At 44.0% G+C, this 19,378-nt stretch overlaps 1 protein-coding gene across 2 annotated transcripts in view; it reads right to left on the bottom strand.

Annotated features, from left to right (window-relative positions):
- CLK3 (CDC like kinase 3) overlaps nt 1-19,378 on the bottom strand; it is a 69,849-nt gene that overhangs the window by 21,466 nt on the left and 29,005 nt on the right. For both annotated transcript variants that reach the window (XM_056572669.1, XM_056572671.1), the window contains 2 exons: nt 17,206-17,395; nt 14,292-14,385 (listed from right to left, as the gene is read on the bottom strand). In XM_056572669.1, coding sequence (XP_056428644.1) covers nt 14,292-14,385; nt 17,206-17,395 — 284 coding nt within the window. The remainder of the gene's footprint in view (nt 1-14,291; nt 14,386-17,205; nt 17,396-19,378) is intronic.

The raw sequence follows: 19,378 nt of genomic DNA, 5'->3' as shown, positions 1-19,378 counted from the left end.
AGCCATAGCCAATAGCTTGCAGCATCTTGCTGCAGGCATCCAATGAGCTGCTCCCCTTCCTTTCCTATAGAGCTGTAGTCGGCAGGATCGTAATGGAGGACATTCTGTCCCCCCTGAAGGTATTTAAAGAACTGTACAGTACTGTATGCGATGTCACACATCACATACAATACATATACACACTATACACCCCATACATCAATGTTTCCCTATCAGTGTGCCTCCAGCTGTTGCCAAACTATAACTCCCAGCATGCCCAGACAGTCAATGGCTGTACATGCATGCTGGGAGTTGTAGTTGTGCAACAGCTGGAGGCACCCTGGTTTGTTAAACACTCCCCATACACTCCACATACAATGGTCATCCCAGAACCAATTAGCAGTTTCCCATAGAGATATGTATTCAACATACAATGGTTCAGAGGCCCCAGAACCAATTACCATTTTTACATAGACATATGTACTCTACATATGATGGTTTCAACATATGATGGTTCTCCTGGAACCAATTAATATCATATGTTGAGGGACCACTGTATTACCTATAAAGAGCAGTTTCCCTGTTTCAGCTGTCACTTATTTGCAGGGAGTGAGAGAAATAAGTCATCCTCTCATCCACTCTGTCTTGAAGCAAAATACTCATTGCCCCTCTCTTAGTGGAGAGCCATGGGCCAATAGGAGTAGTTCGGCAGTCAGGGCTCAGCCGTGCTGAATGCCAGGAGCTGTAGTTTTACAGGGAAGCAGGGGGGAGCGAATACAGAAAAGTCCCAGAGGCCACAGGAGTGGTAGGAATTGCTGTGAAATTGCGCAGGGGACACAGACAAGGTAATGTGGAGGCTTTGGGGCATTTTTTCTTTAGTTCCCTGGAGTACCCCTTTAAGTCTTCGACAGTCCCAATGTTCTCTAGTAGTTAAGGAGCATGATAATATTATATATATATATCTATCAGTGTGAAAAATTAAGAATGTAAAAGCTTTTATGATTAAAAAAATATTAAAGAACAATTTAATTCACAATAGCAAGGCACTGTTTCAGGATGCCAAAAAAAAAAAAGAAAAAAATGGAGCCACTAAAACAATTCTAACAAAACTTACATATTTATATCAGTTAAAACAATCACATCATATATTTTATTAAAAAGTAGAAACACATACATCACACACAAAGATGACTAAACCGGAGCCTGCATTGTCACAATATATGCTAAGAAAATGGCAATCACAAAAAAGTAGTTATACTTAAAGAACCATACATAAGGTATGAGGAGGGAAATCAACCTTAATACATGTATTATACTCCCTATTATTGATATCCAAAAATATGTCCAGCCTGAAACACAGGCTCCAAAGTGACTAAGCAGATAACAAATACATGTATAAATAGAGTACAGTGATTATGCCATACTAACCAATAATAGTGCAAGTGCAGAGAAGTAATGACAACCGCAGGGTCCGGAATAGAGTCACCCCTGACCCTGCGGTTGTCATTACTTCTCTGCATATATTGTGACAATGCAGGCTCCGGTTTAGTCGTCTTTGTATGTGATGTATGTATTCCTACTTTTTAATAAAATATAATATTGTGTTGATTTTAACTAATTGACATAAATATGTAAGTTTTATTAGAAATGTTGTAGTGGCTACATTTTCTCTTTTTTGGTATTTGTACTTATAGGAGTCCACATCTTACCTGCCACACTTCTGCATAGGGGGTAATTTTTTTTTTTATAGCCTGGGTATGGACACACTTTGTATGGGGTAACCCTTATCCCCTAACATTTGTGCGTTCTATTGGTATACTAACTGTTTCAGGATGGTACAGTTCACACCAGTAAAAATCTGGTAATAAAGACACTTGTGCACCAGAAAGGGGATATAAAGCTTTGAATATCTAGGGTAAAATGCACAAAATAAGAAACAATGGGGGAGATTTATCAATGATTTTACCCCTTTTTGATGTTTATTTTTTGACGCATAATTATGAGCAATGTCACTCATTGTGTCTTTTTTGGAGGAATATTTTCAAATGTTTTCTATTGTTCGTGGACCGTGGAGCGAAAAATGCAGTAGACACTAATTTATCTGCGCAAGGTGTGTTTACACTGTCAAACTTTGCGCATTACCTAAATTTTTAACGCAATTATAGAACATCAAGGAGCACAAGTACCAAAGTGTCAGATGCTTGTGCCACCAGTCAGATTATCTCTGGGATAAAGTCTTTCCATGCACCTTTTAAAAACAATGCAATGTTTATGGACCGCTTGTGATTTGCAGCAGCTGAGTGTGTGATCGTGCGCATGCAGCAGCGCTGAGTGTGTGATCGTGCGCATGCAGCAGCGCTGAGTGTGTGATCGTGCGCATGCAGCAGCGCTGAGTGTGTGATCGTGCGCCTGCAGCAGCGCTGAGTGTGTGATCGTGCGCCTGCAGCAGCGCTGAGTGTGTGATCGTGCGCCTGCAGCAGCGCTGAGTGTGTGATCGTGCGCCTGCAGCAGCGCTGAGTGTGTGATCGTGCGCCTGCAGCAGCGCTGAGTGTGTGATCGTGCGCCTGCAGCAGCGCTGAGTGTGTGATCGTGCGCCTGCAGCAGCGCTGAGTGTGTGATCGTGCGCCTGCAGCAGCGCTGAGTGTGTGATCGTGCGCCTGCAGCAGCGCTGAGTGTGTGATCGTGCGCCTGCAGCAGCGCTGAGTGTGTGATCGTGCGCCTGCAGCAGCGCTGAGTGTGTGATCGTGCGCCTGCAGCAGCGCTGAGTGTGTGATCGTGCGCCTGCAGCAGCGCTGAGTGTGTGATCGTGCGCCTGCAGCAGCGCTGAGTGTGTGATCGTGCGCCTGCAGCAGCGCTGAGTGTGTGATCGTGCGCCTGCAGCAGCGCTGAGTGTGTGATCGTGCGCCTGCAGCAGCGCTGAGTGTGTGATCGTGCGCCTGCAGCAGCGCTGAGTGTGTGATCGTGCGCCTGCAGCAGCGCTGAGTGTGTGATCGTGCGCCTGCAGCAGCGCTGAGTGTGTGATCGTGCGCCTGCAGCAGCGCTGAGTGTGTGATCGTGCGCCTGCAGCAGCGCTGAGTGTGTGATCGTGCGCCTGCAGCAGCGCTGAGTGTGTGATCGTGCGCCTGCAGCAGCGCTGAGTGTGTGATCGTGCGCCTGCAGCAGCGCTGAGTGTGTGATCGTGCGCCTGCAGCAGCGCTGAGTGTGTGATCGTGCGCCTGCAGCAGCGCTGAGTGTGTGATCGTGCGCCTGCAGCAGCGCTGAGTGTGTGATCGTGCGCCTGCAGCAGCGCTGAGTGTGTGATCGTGCGCCTGCAGCAGCGCTGAGTGTGTGATCGTGCGCCTGCAGCAGCGCTGAGTGTGTGATCGTGCGTCTGCAGCAGCGCTGAGTGTGTGATCGTGCGTCTGCAGCAGCGCTGAGTGTGTGATGGTGCGTCTGCAGCAGAGCCGAGTGTGTGATCGTGCGTCTGCAACAGAGCTGAGTGTGTGATCGTGCGTCTGCAACAGAGCTGAGTGTGTGATCGTGTGTATGTAGCAGTGCTGAGTGTGTGATCGTGCGTCTGCAACAGAGCTGAGTGTGTGATCGTGTGTATGTAGCAGAGCTGAGTGTGTGATTAGGTGTATGTAGGAGTTGAGTGTGCGCATGGTCATGCTTACACATAATCACACATTCAGCTCTGCTGCATACCCATGTCGCACACTAATTTCTGCTATCAGGGTGCCTCCCAGCTTTTGCAAAAATGCAACTCCAAGCATGCCAAGTTTTGCAACACTTGGAGGCATTTTGGTTGGTAAACACTGATAGAGGTAAGGGGACAGATTGTTCAGCAAAATTACATATTTTTTAAACACAGACATTCTGGGGGAGATTCTCAAGAACCACTGTAATTTCTGTTCCAGCGATATTATTCACACTTTTTTCCTCCTCACATTTTCAAAGGTCTCTTGATGCTTTGAAAATATGTGAAAATTCATTTTTGCACCACTTTTGGGGGTCAGGATAGGAAACATTTTTTAATCTTGTGAATATAAGTTTGAGTTTTTGTTTATTTAAAGTAGTACAATAATAGAAAAGCATATAAAGATGGGTATTCTTTTAGTTGTATCAACCCGCAGAATAAAATGGGTCAGTTTTACCATAAAGTGCACTACGTAAAAACAAAAACATCAAAAAGTTGCAAAATTGCAGGTACCACCAAACCAAGTAAATTAGGGAAGAAGGGCTTTGGTAATAAAGTTGACCGTGAACCCAATGGTCACTCTTGCTGAGCTCCATAGATCCTGTGTGAAGATGGGAGAAACTGCAGCGCTTCACAATCTGAGCTTTATAGCTGAGTGGCCAGAAAGAAGCCTGAGTGGTATGAAAGACCACCTGGAGCTTGGAAAACACAAGAATTGTAGACTGAAAGAAACAAGTATGTCTGGTCTGATGAAACTAGAGACTAAACATTTTGGCCTCAATTAACCTCTTAAGGACCCAGGGCGTATGGAAACGCCCTCACACCCTGGGCCTTAAGGACCCAGGGCGTATCCATACACCCTGGCATTTTCCGGTCTCCGCCGCTCGCCGGGCGGAGATCGGAACGGCATGCCTACTGATATCGTTCAGTAGGCATGCCGTGCAAATGCCTAGGGGGGTGGGTTCCGGGACCCCCGCATGTTGGCGATCGGCGCCGATTCCGGTTATTCGGGTCACTTGTGACCCGATGACCCGGAAAAGGAAGGTGATCAGCGGTGTACGATACAATACTGTCACCGCCCCAGCAACGCTGCTATTTGCCGGCGATCATCGGCCAATAGCAGTGCAGCAGGGGAGGGGTTAACGGTCCCCTCATGCAGCTTTGCCCGCTCACCGAGTTCAGACAGCTGGCAGAGCTGTGTGAAGAGGACTGGGATCCCCCCCCTCGGAGTGCCGGAGCCCCCTCAGAAAGAAGAGGAGCCCCTAGATCAGGGTCAGCTTGTTGCAGGGAAAGGTAGGGTAAAACAGTAAAACAAAAGGGAAAGTAAAAAAAAAATTAAAAATTACCCCCCCCCCCCCGACCCCCTAATAAGTCCCCAAGGGTCCGCCGTCACCTGATCCGTGTGACCCCGGGCCCTATTAGGGGTTCAGGGCGCTGCGTGTGCCACCACTTTTTTTTTGGCCACAGCTTTTTTTTTTCTGTTACAGTTACACCAAGCACCACACACTACATTCTTCCCTGTTTCCCCCCCCCCCCCCCCCCCCGCACACACACCCTGCCGTCATCTTCCGCCAGTATATTCCTTCGAAGCAGGCGCGGTATAGCGTGAAGCTCTATAAACTTTGCGAGAGTACCTCCGGGTACACTTGCAAGTTTAAAGTGAATGAGGGACAAGATTCCCGTATTGAACCCCCAGAATGTCCCCCCACTCTGGGTGTTAGCGGGAAAATTGTTTGGGACCTTATGCACCCATTGCTGGATAAGGGTTTCCACGTATACGTGGATAACTTTTATACCAGCATCCCTCTGTTCACATCCCTTGCCTCCCTCTAAATTTTGTTAAGACACCTATTCCCAAGGGTGAGTCCCGTGCCCTGACCCATGATAACCTGTTGCTGGTCAGGTATAAGGATAAGAGGGATGTCCTTATACTCACCACTATTCATGGGAACGGCAGCACCCCTGTCCCTGTGCGAGGTACCGTGGGACCGGTCCTCAAGCCCGATTGTATTCTGGACTACAATCGGTATATGGGGGGAGTTGATCTCTCAGATACAATTTTGTTAAGACGCCTATGCGGAAAACACGGGCATGGTACAAAAAAGTTGCGGTCTACTTGGTACAGGTTGCCATGTACAACGCTTTTGTACTATCCCAGTACGCTGGCAACACAGGGACATTCCTCCAGTACCAAGAAGAAGTCCTAAGGTTCCTGATCTTTGCTGACCGGGAAAGAGCAGGCCAGACTTCCCAAGAGTCTGGAGTTATAGGCGCCAGGATCGTCCCTGGCCAGCACTTTCCAGGTGTGATCCCCCCCCCACTGGAAAGATGGGACGATCCCAGAAAAAAATGCAGAATGTGTCGCAGGAAGGGGAGACGGAAGGACACCACGTATCAGTGTGACACTTGCCCAGATAATCCGGGCCTCTGCATAGGCTGCTTCAGGGAGTATCACATTTCCATGGAGCACTAAATTTTCCCTTTTCATTTTAATTTTCCATAATTTGGCCAATGTACCAAGTCCAGAGTACATTCAAAATTGTTAACCCCATAAATCACTAAATTGCCCAAAAAAAAAAAAAAATCAGGAAAAAAACCTGATAAGACCTCTGGGGGTGTTTTTTCAGAAATGGGTCATAGGTCACTGAGTCACTATCATCGGGGACTTTTTATGTTGCCTCAAATACGCAGCGCTCTCTCTCCACCTGAGCGGCTGCGCATTTGAGGCAACAGGTTCGGGACGGCCACACACATCACATTCCCAGAATGATGATTCAGAGCATAGGGTTTGGGGCGGGCATATTTTTTTTTTTAGTTTTGGCTATGCTCTGGGTCATCATTCTGGGAACATATCCTGTTTTATTATTTTATGATTTATAGTTTTCTGGCCCACTGTACCCCATATTACGGGCCTCTGTACCCCACCTGTCTACCCCAGTTACGGCCCGTTGTCCCCCATAGTGTTCCCCTATTTTAGGGCTCAATGCTCCCCCCATTAACGCTCCTTGAGGGGGGGGTCCCACATCCCGGCTGCTATAATAAGCTCAAGGCCCCTGACTGACCTCCCACTCCAAGACCTGGTGTGCACCCACGGAGCGAAAATCATCAAAAATTTTAAGGTATGTCCTTACTCCCAAAAAATGTATTTACAAATTTTGGGGGGTCTTTTCTGCTATTAACCCTTGTAAAAATGTAACATTTTTGAAAAAAAAACCATTTTAGTGAAAAAAAAATTTTCTTTACATATGCAAAAGTCGTGAAACCCCTATGGGGTATTAAGGCTTACTTTACCCCTTGTTACGTTCCTCAAGGGGTCTAGTTTCCAAAATAGTATCCCATGTGGTTTTTTTTTGCTGTCCTGGCACCATAGGGGCTTCCTAAATGCGACATGTCCCCCCCCCCCCCCCATTTCAGCAAAGTTTGCAAATGTGACTCCTCTTCTGAGCATTGCAGCACCCCTGCAGTACACTTCAGGTCCACTTATGGGGTACCTCCATACTCAGAAGAGATGGGGTTACAAATTTTGGGCGGTCTTTTCTGCTATTAACCCTTGCAAAAATGTGAAATTTGTGGGGAAACACATTTTAGTGGAAAAAAAAAAAAAAACTTTTTACATATGCAAAAGTCGTGAAACACCTGTGGAGTATTAAGGCTCACTTAATTCCTTGTTACGTTCCTCATGGGGTCTAGTTTCCAAAATGGTATGGCATGTGTTTTTTTTTAGCTGTTCTGGCACCATAGGGGCTTCCTAAATGCAACATGCCCCCCAAAAAACCATTTCAGAAAAGCGTACTCTCCAAAATCCCCTTGTCGCTCCTTCGCTTCTGAGCCCTCTACTGCGCCCGCCGAACACTTTACATAGACATATGAGGTATGTGCTTACTCGAGAGAAAATGGGCTACAAATATAAGTATACATTTTCTCCTTTTACCCCTTGTAAAAATTCAAAAATTGGGTCTACAAGAACATGCGAGTGTAAAAAATGAAGATTGTGAATTTTCTCCTTCACTTTGCTGCTATTCCTATGAAACACCTAAAGGGTTAAAATGCTGACTGAATGTCATTTTGAATACTTTGGGGGGTGCAGTTTTTATAATGGGGTCATTTGTGGGGTATTTCTAATATGAAGACCCTTCAAATCCACTTCAAACCTGAACTGGTCCCTAAAAAATGGAGTTTGAAAATTTTGTGAAAAATTGGAAAACTGCTGCTGAACTTTGAAGCCCTCTGGTGTCTTCCAAAAATAAAAACTCATCAATTTTATGATGCCAACTGTCAATGTCCTTAAGTGGCCCAGACAGAGCCCTGACTTGAAGCAAATAGAGACCTAAAATGGCTTCCACCAATGGATACATTCAACCTGACAAAGCCCGAGAGTATTTGCATGGAAGAATGGCAGGAAATACCGAAATCCAGAAGTGCAAACCTTGTGGCATCATAACCAAGAAGACTGGAGGCTATAATTTCTGCTAAAGGTACTTTAACCGAATAATGGGTCAAAATACTTAGGTCAATACAATGCTTAAAAAAATGTAATAAATAAAAAGATATAAATTATATATATAGCAAAGATTTCTAACATTCTGTCCTGAATTTCAGGCACAAAAAAGTAAACCAATTTACAAAGACAAAATACATATATAAATACCGTATATACTCGAGTATAAGCCGACCCGAGTATAAGCCGAGACCCCTAATTTCAACCCAAAATCCCAGGAAAAGTTATTGACTCGAGTATAAGCCTAGGGTGGGAAATACCTCATCCCCCCCTGTCATCATACAGACCCGTCATTAACATCCTCATCATCATCCCCTTATCATCCCACACATCCCCCCTTCATCATCCCACACATCCCCCTTTATCATCCCCTTGTCATCATCCCACACATCCCCCCTTCATCATCCCCTTATCATCCCGCACATCCCCCCTTCATCATCCCCTTATCATTCCACACATCCCCCCTTCATCATCCCCTTATCATCCCGCACATCCCCCCTTCATCATCCCCTTATCATCCCGCACATCCCCCCTTCATCATCCCCTTATCATCCCACACATCCCCCCCTTCATCATCCCCTTGTAATCATCCCACACCCCCCCCCCCCTTCATCATCCCCACCCCCCTTCATCATCCCCACACCCCCCCCTTCATCATCCTCTTCTCATCATTCGCCCTCAGTGGTCTTCAACCTGCGGACCTCCAGAGGTTTCAAAACTACAACTCCCAGCAAGCCCGGGCAGCCATCGGCTGTCCGGGCTTGCTGGGAGTTGTAGTTTTGAAACCTCCGGAGGTCCGCAGGTTGAAGACCACTGCGGCCTTCAACATCATCCAGCCCCCTCTCACCTCCTTTAGTTCCGAGTACTCACCTCCGCTCGGCGCTGGTCCGGTCCTGCAGGGCTGTCCGGTGAGGAGGTGGTCCGGTGAGGAGGTGGTCCGGGCTGCTATCTTCACCGGGGGCGCCTCTTCTCCGCGCTTCCGGCCCGGAATAGAGGCGTTGCCTTGACAATGACGCAGAAGTACGTTGGCAATGAACGCACCTCTGCGTCGTTGTCACGGCAACGTGACTATTCTGAGGCCGGGCCCGAAGCGCTTAGAAGAGGCCTCCCCGGTGAAGATAGCAGCCCGGAACCACTATCCCACCGGACCACCTCCTCACCGGACAGTCCTGCAGGACCGGACCAGCGCCGAGCGGAGGTGAGTACTCAGAACTAAAGGGGGTGAGAGGGGGCTGGATGATGTTGAAGGCCGCAGTGGTCTTCAACCTGCGGACCTCCGGAGGTTTCAAAACTACAACTCCCAGCAAGCCCGGACAGCCGATGGCTGCCCGGGCTTGCTGGGAGTTGTAGTTTTGAAACCTCTGGAGGTCCGCAGGTTGAAGACCACTGCGGGTGGGGGAGTTCACTCGAGTATAAGCCGAGGGGGGTGTTTTCAGCACGAAAAATCGTGCTGAAAAACTCGGCTTATACTCGAGTATATACGGTACACACATTATATATATATATCTTCTGAGGGAGGGGCTATGTTCATTGTTGGTGGGAGGGGTCCTATTTACAAAGCTGTACGTGCACCCCATGATATCATCTCCTACTTACTAAGCATCCCCTTCTATTTTCCAGCAGTAAAGGGGAGGCCTAGTAAAAGAGTGCACACAGCACATACAGATGTGGACTAAATTGTTGGTTTCCATTAAAGACAGAAAAACTCACACTGCTCCCTGAACTTGAAACTGAGAAGTAACAATGAATACAAATTAAGTGAAAATCAGACATTACTTTTGAATTGTGGTTCAACAGAATCATTTAAAAATAAATTATAATATAAAAAATGTATTCATTATTACTTGTGTCAGTTTCAAGTTATTTCAGGGAGCATTGTGGGTTTTTCTCTGTTTCACGGAAGGGTACCAACACGTCTGCAGCGAGAAATCTGAAGCGCACTTACAATTTTATAGAATGAATTGGTGAATTAGGTCCTAGGGCAGGTCTCTAAAGTCATGTGACATGCTGCTTGTTATGTGATTGGCTGTTTGGGAAAACAAAGTGTCACATGTTTGTAAAGTTTCGAGTCCGTGACGTATCATCGTACAAGAAGTCACTGAACGAGGGCAAACTGCATTGGGTCAAAATGGCTAAAGACCCCCCCTTCTTTATTAAATGTAATTTTAGAAACTGATAACCTTTTTAAAATCATTACTTTGCAGTAACTATCTAGGCATCGGACCATTTGTTTAAAAGGATTCCTAAAATACTGTTTGGTCTTCTGATTTACCAGAGAAATGAAATATTTAGTCATTGCACAAACCTTTAAGTGTCTATTCATACATACAGTATGTTGCACATATTTGATGCACAGGATTTGAAGCTGTAGATTTCAATGTATACTAATTGACTAAATACAGCATCAAGTCTGCGGCTTCAAATCCTGCACATCAAATATGCTCAGGATACTGTGCATGTGAATACACCCTTAAGAGGATCCCTGGCCAATCCTGTCTACATTGGTAAATACTTTCCCATGAAACCATGCCGGAGCTTCTTTTACCAGAACTCTGGTATGTGCCATTACACCCTTATTTGTCCTAGAAATTAAAAACAAAAATTGATATTTGGGCGCTCTTATCCCTCTCAGAAATTGAAGGAACGCATATCAACTAGTAACACTCAGTTGTCAATTTAACCTCTTCAGGACATGGGGCGTATGGATATGCCCTGCATCCCGAGTCCTTAAGGACCGAGGGCGTATCCATACGCCCGTGGGAATTCCGGCCCCCACCGCTAGCCGGTTGGGGATCGGAGTCGGATGCCTGCTGAAATCGTTCAGCAGGCATCCCGGCATATCGCCCAGGGGGGTCATTATGCCCCCCCATGTCGGCGATCGCCGCAGATCGCTGGACAATTCAGTCCAGCGATCTGCGGCGATTCCGGGTCAATCGGGTCTCCAGTGACCCGGAATAACTGGCTGTTCGGGGCAGTCTCTGACGGCCCCGAACAGCCAGAGCCTGCAGGGGTGAGGTGGCACTGGTGCCACCTCACGATCGCCCTGATTCGTCGGCCGGATTACCGGCCGACCAATCAGGGCGCCTGCTGCGGGTGTCACTCCCGCACCCGCTCCGCCCCTCTTCTGGAGGACGTGAGCGGGTGCGGGACGTGCACTCCGGGTGCTGGGGACCCCGATCCCCGGCGTTAATGTTGGGATCGGGGCCCCAGGAGCAGCGGCAGCGAGGGACTGACCTGCAGCGTCTGGATCGTTGGAGGTGAGTGACAGCCTCCTGCTGTTGCTTAGCAACAGCTCCCAGCATGCAAAAAGGGCATGCTGGGAGCTGTAGTTATGCAGCAGCAGGAGGCAGACCACCACAACTCCCAGCATTCCCTTATGGGCATGCTGGGACTTATGGTTTTGCAACAGCTGGAGGCACATTCTTTCTATGGAAAAGTGTACCTTCAGCTGTTCTATAACTACAACTCCCAGCTTGCACAAACAGCTAAAGTGCATGCTGGGAGTTGTAGTGGTGCATCTGCTGGTTGCATAACTACAACTACCAGCATGCCCGTTGGCTGTCGGTGACTGCTGAGAGTTGTAGTTTTGCAACAGCTGAAGGCACACTGGTTGTGAAACATTGAGTTAGGTCACAAATTCAGTGACACATAACCAGTGTGCCTACAGTTGTTGCAAAACTGCAACTCTCAGCAGTCACCGACAGCCAACGGGCATGCTGGGAGTTGTAGTTATGCAACAGCTGGATGTCCCCCCCAATGTGAACGTACAGGGTACACTCACATGGGCGGAGGATTACAGTAAGTATCTGGCTGCAAATTTGAGCTGCCGCAAACTTTCTGCTGCAGCTCAAATTGCCAGCGAGGAACTACTGTGAACCCCCGCCCGTGCGACTGTACCCTAAAAACACTACACTACACTAACACAAAAAATAAAATAAAAAGTAAAAAACACTACACATACCCCTATACAGCCCCCCTCCCCTCCCCAATAAAAATGAAAAACGTCTGGTACGCCACTGTTTCCAGAACGGAGCCTCCAGCTGTTGCAAAACAACTCCCAGTATTGTCGGTCAGCCGTTGACTGTCCAGGCATGCTGGGAGTTTTGCAACAGCTGGAGGCACCCTGTTTGGGAATCACTGGCGTAGAATACCCCTATGTCCACCCCTATGCAAGTCCCTAATTTAGGCCTCAAATGTGCATGGCGCTCTCACTTTGGAGCCCTGTCGTATTTCAAGGCAACAGTTTAGGGTCACATATGGGGTATCGCCGTACTCGGGAGAAATTGTGTTACAAATTTTGGGGGGTATTTTCTGCTTTTACCCTTTTTAAAAATGTAAAAATTTTGGGAAAACAAGCATTTTAGGTAAAAAAATAAATTTTTTTTTTACATATGCAAAAGTTGTGAAACACCTGTGGGGTATAAAGGTTCACTTAACCCCTTGTTACGTTCCCCGAGGGGTCTAGTTTCCAAAATGGTATGCCATGTGGGGGGTTTTTTGCTGTCCTGGCACCATAGGGGCTTCCTAAATGCGGCATGCCCCCAGAGCAAAATTTGCTTTCAAAAAGCCAAATGTGACTCCTTCTCTTCCGAGACCTGTAGTGCGCCAGCAGAGCACTTTTCACCCCCATATGGGGTGTTTTCTGAATCGGGAGAAATTGGGCTTCAAATTTTTAGGGGTATTTTCTGCTATTACCCTTTTTAAAAATAAAAAAATTTTGGGAAAACAACCATTTTAGGTAAAAATGTTTTTTTTTTTTTTTTTTTTTTTTTTTTTTTACATTTGCAAAAGTCGTAAAACACCTGTGGGGTATTAAGGTTCACTTTATCCCATGTTACATTCCCCGAGGGGTCTAGTTTCCAAAATGGTATGCCATGTGTTTTTTTTTTTTGCTGTTCTGGCACCATAAGGGCTTCCTAAAGGTAACATGCCCCCCAAAAACCATTTCAGAAAAACGTACTCTCCAAAATCCCCTTGTCGCTCCTTCCCTTCTGAGCCCTCTACTGCGCTCGCCGAACACTTTACATAGACATATGAGGTATGTGCTTACTCTAGAGAAATTGGGCTACAAATACAAGTAAAAATTTTGTCCTTTTACCCCTTGTAAAAATTCAAAAATTGGGTCTACAAGAACATGTAAGTGTAAAAAATGAAGATTGTGAATTTTCTCCTTCACTTTGCTGCTATTCGTGTGAAACACCTAAAGGGTTAAAACGCTGACTGAATGTCATTTTGAATACTTCGGGGGGTGTAGTTTTTATAATGGGGTCACTTATGGGGTATTTCTAATATGAAAACCCTTCAAATCCACTTCAAACCTGAACTGGTCCCTGAAAAATACTGAGTTTGAAAATTTTGTGAAAAATCGGAAAATTGCTGCTGACTGTTGAAGCCCTCTGGTGTCTTCCAAAAGTAAAAACACGTCAATTTTATGATGCAAACATAAAGTAGACATATTGTATATGTGAACCAAAAAAATTTATTCGTAATATCCATTTTCCTTACAAGCAGAGAGCTTCAAAGTTAGAAAAATGCAAAATTTTCACATTTTTCATCAAATTTACGGATTTTTCACCAAGAAAGGATGCAAGTATCGACAAAAATTTACCACTATGTTAAAGTAGAATATGTCACGAAAAAACAATCTCGGAATCAGAATGATAACTAAAAGCATTACAGAGTTATTAATGTTTAAAGTGACAGTGGTCAGATGTGCAAAAAACGCTCCGGTCCTTAAGGCCAAAATGGGCTCCGTCCTGAAGGGGTTAATCGCACATTTCTAGAAGGAATAATGAAGGAAGTACATACACAGGGGAGGTGACAAATCTTCATTGAAGGCAAAAGTTATTACTACTTAATTCTAGAAATATTAATAAATATACCTAGAATTAAAGACCTCTAGGTCACAGCAACATTAAAAACTTATTGTTAAGGAAATAGCATAGCTGCTACAGGGATTCTGCAGGCCTGCAAAGTAGTGAAAGGGATGGTTACTTAGAATATTCTACACTAAACTGGTCCTGCCTTTCCCTTCAGTTCCCTCAGCCCTGTAGTTATATCCTATGGGAAAAGGGAAGTCAGGGGAAAAAGCTGAGGAAAATTAAATATGTTAAAGTTTTACGGAACAGGCTTCAGTACATCTGTCCAAGATGCGGTCTCCAATCCGGCACACCAGGTGCCCTTCCTTGTCATCTTCAATAGTCTGGCTGTCCTTAGCACTTCGATGACTCTTCTGCTCGCCCAACAGTCACAAACAGGAACAAGGAGTAGATTTCATTGCCGATAAAAACCGAAGGTGGTTACATTAAGACACGATCCACATCCGAGTAGGCGAGTGGTGTGCAGTCATATAAAAACATAGAACGATAGGGGATATTGCAAAGGGAGACGTGCAGGTTAGAGACGCCTCAGCAATAAAGCTGAACTAAATGTGCACAGTAATTCTCTAAAAATATGATTCCTCACAGCTTATTCCTAAGAAATGCGTGTAGACAGGGAAGAAATATTTATGATTATACATGCATTTCAAAGAAAACTAGAGAGGGTGTTAATGTTACACTCCACACAAACAAAAGAGTATCTTGTAACATCCATAAACATGGAAAATGTAACCACTTGCCTGCTATTCATAAAGTAAAACCTTATGCTGTATTTCCACTTGACAGTTTTTTTTTTTTGGAAAACTGCCACTGCAGAAGTATATTCAAAAGGAATGGAGAATATAAACAAAGGCATTATACTACTCCTTCCTGCTGGATCCACTTCTGGCTTTGCCTCAAAGACTGGTTAGTCTTTCAGAAATCTGCCAAGTAGAAACCCAGCCTTGTAAGCATCATGCTGAAAAATGTTCTGGTGACACATTCCCTTTAAATAACTGTGTAGCATAATTATATTTATAAATAAATGTATATTTTTATAAAAAAAAAAAAATATATATATATATATATATATATATATTTTTTTTTTGTGACTACTTTCTACAAGTTTGCAAAGAAAATGTGGAACTAAAACAGAAATTGAGCAGATACATAAATAAATAGTTCATAACTTTCATATTATATAAATTACAAATCCCTCCACCATCCAACAATGTGTATTAGGTAGAAAACTGACAATTCAGCTTACAAAGAGGGTGTTCAGAATGTACAAAAACACACTAATTATATATATATATATATATATATATATATATATATATATATATATATATATATATATATATATATATATATATATATATATATATATATATATATATATATATATATATATATATATATATATATAATATATATATATTATAATATATAAATATATAATATAATATATATATATTATAATATAATATAATATATTATAATATATATATATATATATTTATAGAAAAGTAATGTGTAAATGCTTACTAGTGGATGCCACCATAACCCAGAAATAATTATTTTCCTTTTTTTAATTATTTTGCTCAGCTCAATACAGCTTTCATGCTGCCAGTTTGCTGTGAGCAGGATTATCAATACTGCCTGAAACCAAAACAGTCTGGCTTTGCTCATAGCAACCAGAGTTTTTACCAGAGCCTGGGAGCCTGGTAAGATAAGAAAACTGAGGTCTGATTGAGAGTACAGATACTACTGCAATTTACCAGACATATGCAGGGAATTTATTAAGGGTGGTGTAGGTGGACTATTTTCTACACCCTTAATTTGTGTGCTGAAAACATGTATGTGCACTTCTTTAAATGGCACAGGGAATGTGATAAATATGGTGCCAGTACATTATTTGTAAATTACACCAGTACACCACGCTGTATAATCCCTCTGCAACTTTTATAAGACTTTTAAACCTGTTGCACATAAAATGTGTAATTTTTTTTAAATGCTGTGAACAGCCAGTAAGCAAAAAAAACAGTGACAATTCATACGAAAAAGGAGCAAAAAAAAAAAAAAAGACTACCAAAAAGCTTCATAAAATCTCGACCATAGTGACTTCAAGAGAGTGGGAAAGATGGGGGACAGTACACAAAGCTGGGGAAGTACTGTGAGCCCTGCACTGGGTGACAAGCAGTTCACAGCTCAGGGCTCATATAACAGGTTTGTGTGTAATTCGACCCCAGCCCTAGCACTCTATCCTCTCCCTTTCCCCAGGTCCTGCAATGCAAGAGGCATAAAGTCATCAATGTGCCGTCTGCATCACGGGAAAAGCATGGCCGCATTACCTACTGACCAGGGTCCTGGACTGTAGGACTCCAGTCAGCAGGTATTGGATTAGGTATCTGGTATGTATGTCTAGCATAATAGATAATCCCTAGTCAACATGGGCAAAACCAGGCAGTTTTAGTTTCAGACAGATTTCAGGCAATTGACTTCATGCCCATCTATTACATTAAGTTGGTGCTGCAATAACTCCCTTTCTTCAGACATTTAGTAGTAAACATTATAACAATGTTCGCAGTGAGAAAAGGAGGTAGGATGCCAGCCAGGGAGCAGTGGAGAAAGGAGGCAAAGATGATAATAGGATGCGGGACAGATCTATACCAGGATCATGGTTATGTGCATATATATGGGAGACTACCTTAAAAGGAATTTTAGTAATATACTGTCCGTAGCTAAGTGGCAGATCATAGTTTACGAAAAAAGGGAGATAGAACTGCTCATCTTTGTGGTGAATAATACAATGGCAACCTGACTTAAAAGGTCTATAAAGACCCAACTAAAAATAGGATAATTGTGCATATGGATGTTATGTATCTATGTCATAGTAAGTATAGTTTGATTAACTTTAAAAAAAAATTTTTTTTTAAAGGAACTCCCGGCATTAAATAAGTTTCACAATCGTGGTTTGTTTTATGAATCAGTTGTAGCGTTATTTTAATGTATTTAGGAACAAGAACTATCTGACAAATGTGCTAGCATTACACAGCTTATAAAGATGTCCTCCATGCTAAAAGTTGTTTATATAAAACTAAATGCTCTAATAAAGCTAGTTAAAAATTTATTTATTTTTTTAAATATAAAAAAAAACGAGGTGGTCACTCACCCGTGTACTCAATACTCACCGAAGAATAACTTTTAGATCTGGAGCGATGTCTGCGAGAGGCTCGATGATGATACCTTCTAGATCTTGACTTCTCAGCGACAGATGATTTTGTAGAATAACTCTCACTTTGGAATGAAATACTGTGAGTACCTCGGCCATTCCTAGACCATGCCTTATGCGAATTCTCCCAGTACGGCTTCCTTTTAAGGCTAGATGAAAAACGTGGATAAAATTACATGTCAAATCAATATGTACTGAACCGTTTAACAATATGGGTCATATGCATCATCTTTTCTTGCTCACTTGACAGCAAGCCTACCATATCTTTGTGCTCAGGCTCAGTGTAATAGTGTCATATGGTAGTGAGCTTGCTAGGGGCAGTGCTTTTACATAGAAAATGATTAAGGTAATAATTAGAGATGAGCGAACTTACAGTAAATTCGATTCGTCACAAACTTCTCGGCTCAGTGGTTGCTGACTTTTCCTGCATAAATTAGTTCAGCTTTCCGGTGCTCCGGTGGGCTGGAAAAGGTGGATACAGTCCTAGGAAAGAGTCTCCTAGGACTGTATCCACCTTTTCCAGCCCACCGGAGCACCTGAAAGCTGAACTAATTTATGCAGGATAAGTAATCAACTGTCGAGCCGAGAAGTTCGTGACGAATCAAATTTACTGTAAGTTCACTCATCTCTAGTAATAATAGGAGAGACAGGGAGACAGTCCTGTCTTTAAGTCACACTGTTCAGAAAAAACTAAGGTACTGGAAACCTTTATTCTACCTCCATGGTACACAAGCACAAAATATTACATTTAAACGGAGCCATAAAAAGCCATCACATATCTAGAGTTTTGTTTGGCTGTCACCTGTTATTTGTATGTATACCATTAAGGTGGTATAAAGATTTAAAGGGGTTCTCCGGTGCTTACACATCTTATCCCCTATACATCTTATCCCCTATCCATACCCCCTCCCGTAGGCTTGCATTGAGAGGCGGAGCGTGACGTCACACGGGGGCGGGGGCGTGACGTCACACGCCGCCGGCCCTGCGGTCGACCTTAATCAGTCCCGGAGTCAACACGCTCCGGGGACTGATTACCAACGGGGTGCCCCGTGCATGATCGCGGGCTTCCCCAGCTGCGGGACTCCCGCGATCAGGCATCTTATCCCCTATCCTTTGGATAGGGGATAAGATGTGTAAGCACCGGAGTACCCCTTTAAAGTTACAGTGAATATGCAAAAATAAAAACTAATAATGGGAAGGCACTGTCTGGATTTACCGTATTTATTGGCGTATAACACGCATTTTTTAGGCTGAATTTTTTTGACTTAAGTCTATCTGCGTGTTATACGTTGATAAGCCGCTGCAGTTCAATGATTTAAAGCGGGCGCTTTAAATCAATTAACTGCAGCGGCTTTTGCCGGTCCAGAGACCTGCTGTCGCTGCCCGATTCTCTGCCCCTGCCTATCCTGGGGTCCAGAGACTGCCGGCGCTGCTGACCCATTGCCTCCCCCAACCCCGGTTTTTCTGACCCTAAAGAAGCCCCCAGGAAAGGCAGGGGGAGAGAGGCCGTCGCTGCCCGCTTCTCTCCCCCTGCCTTTCCTGGGGTCTAGAGCCCTGCTGCTGCCGTTTCTCTACCCCCGGCTAATTTTTTGCGCCACCAATTCTACTTTGTAATGACATCAGTAATTTTACCCAAAAATCTATGACAAAATTGAAGAAAAAACACAATTTTGTAACTTTTGGGGACACAGTACATTTTTTGGTAAAAATTACACCTTCTCTTTATTCTGTAGGTCCATACGATTAAAATGATACCCTACTTATATAGGTTTCATTTTGTCGCACTTCTGGAAAAAATTATAACTAAATGCAGGAAAATGTATACGTTTAAAATTGTCATCTTCTGACCTCTAACTTTATTTTTCTACATATGGGGGCGGTATGAGGGCTCATTTTTTGCGCCGTGATCTGAAGTTTTTAGTGGTGCCATTTTTGTGTTGATTGGACTTGATCACTTTTTATCAATTTTTTCATGATATAAAAATTGATCAAAAATACACTATTTTTGCGTTTGGAATTTTTTTTGCGCGTACGCCATTGACCGTGCGGTTTAAACAACAATATATTTTTATAATTCAGACATTTCCGCATACCACATATGTTTATTTACAGTGCTTTTTTTTTTTTTTTAA

This window comes from Hyla sarda, chromosome 4, assembly GCF_029499605.1.
Source record: "Hyla sarda isolate aHylSar1 chromosome 4, aHylSar1.hap1, whole genome shotgun sequence".
NCBI lineage: Eukaryota > Metazoa > Chordata > Amphibia > Anura > Hylidae > Hyla > Hyla sarda.
The sequence above is the reverse complement of the archived record's forward strand: the minus strand, read 5'-3'. Positions and strand labels throughout refer to the sequence as shown.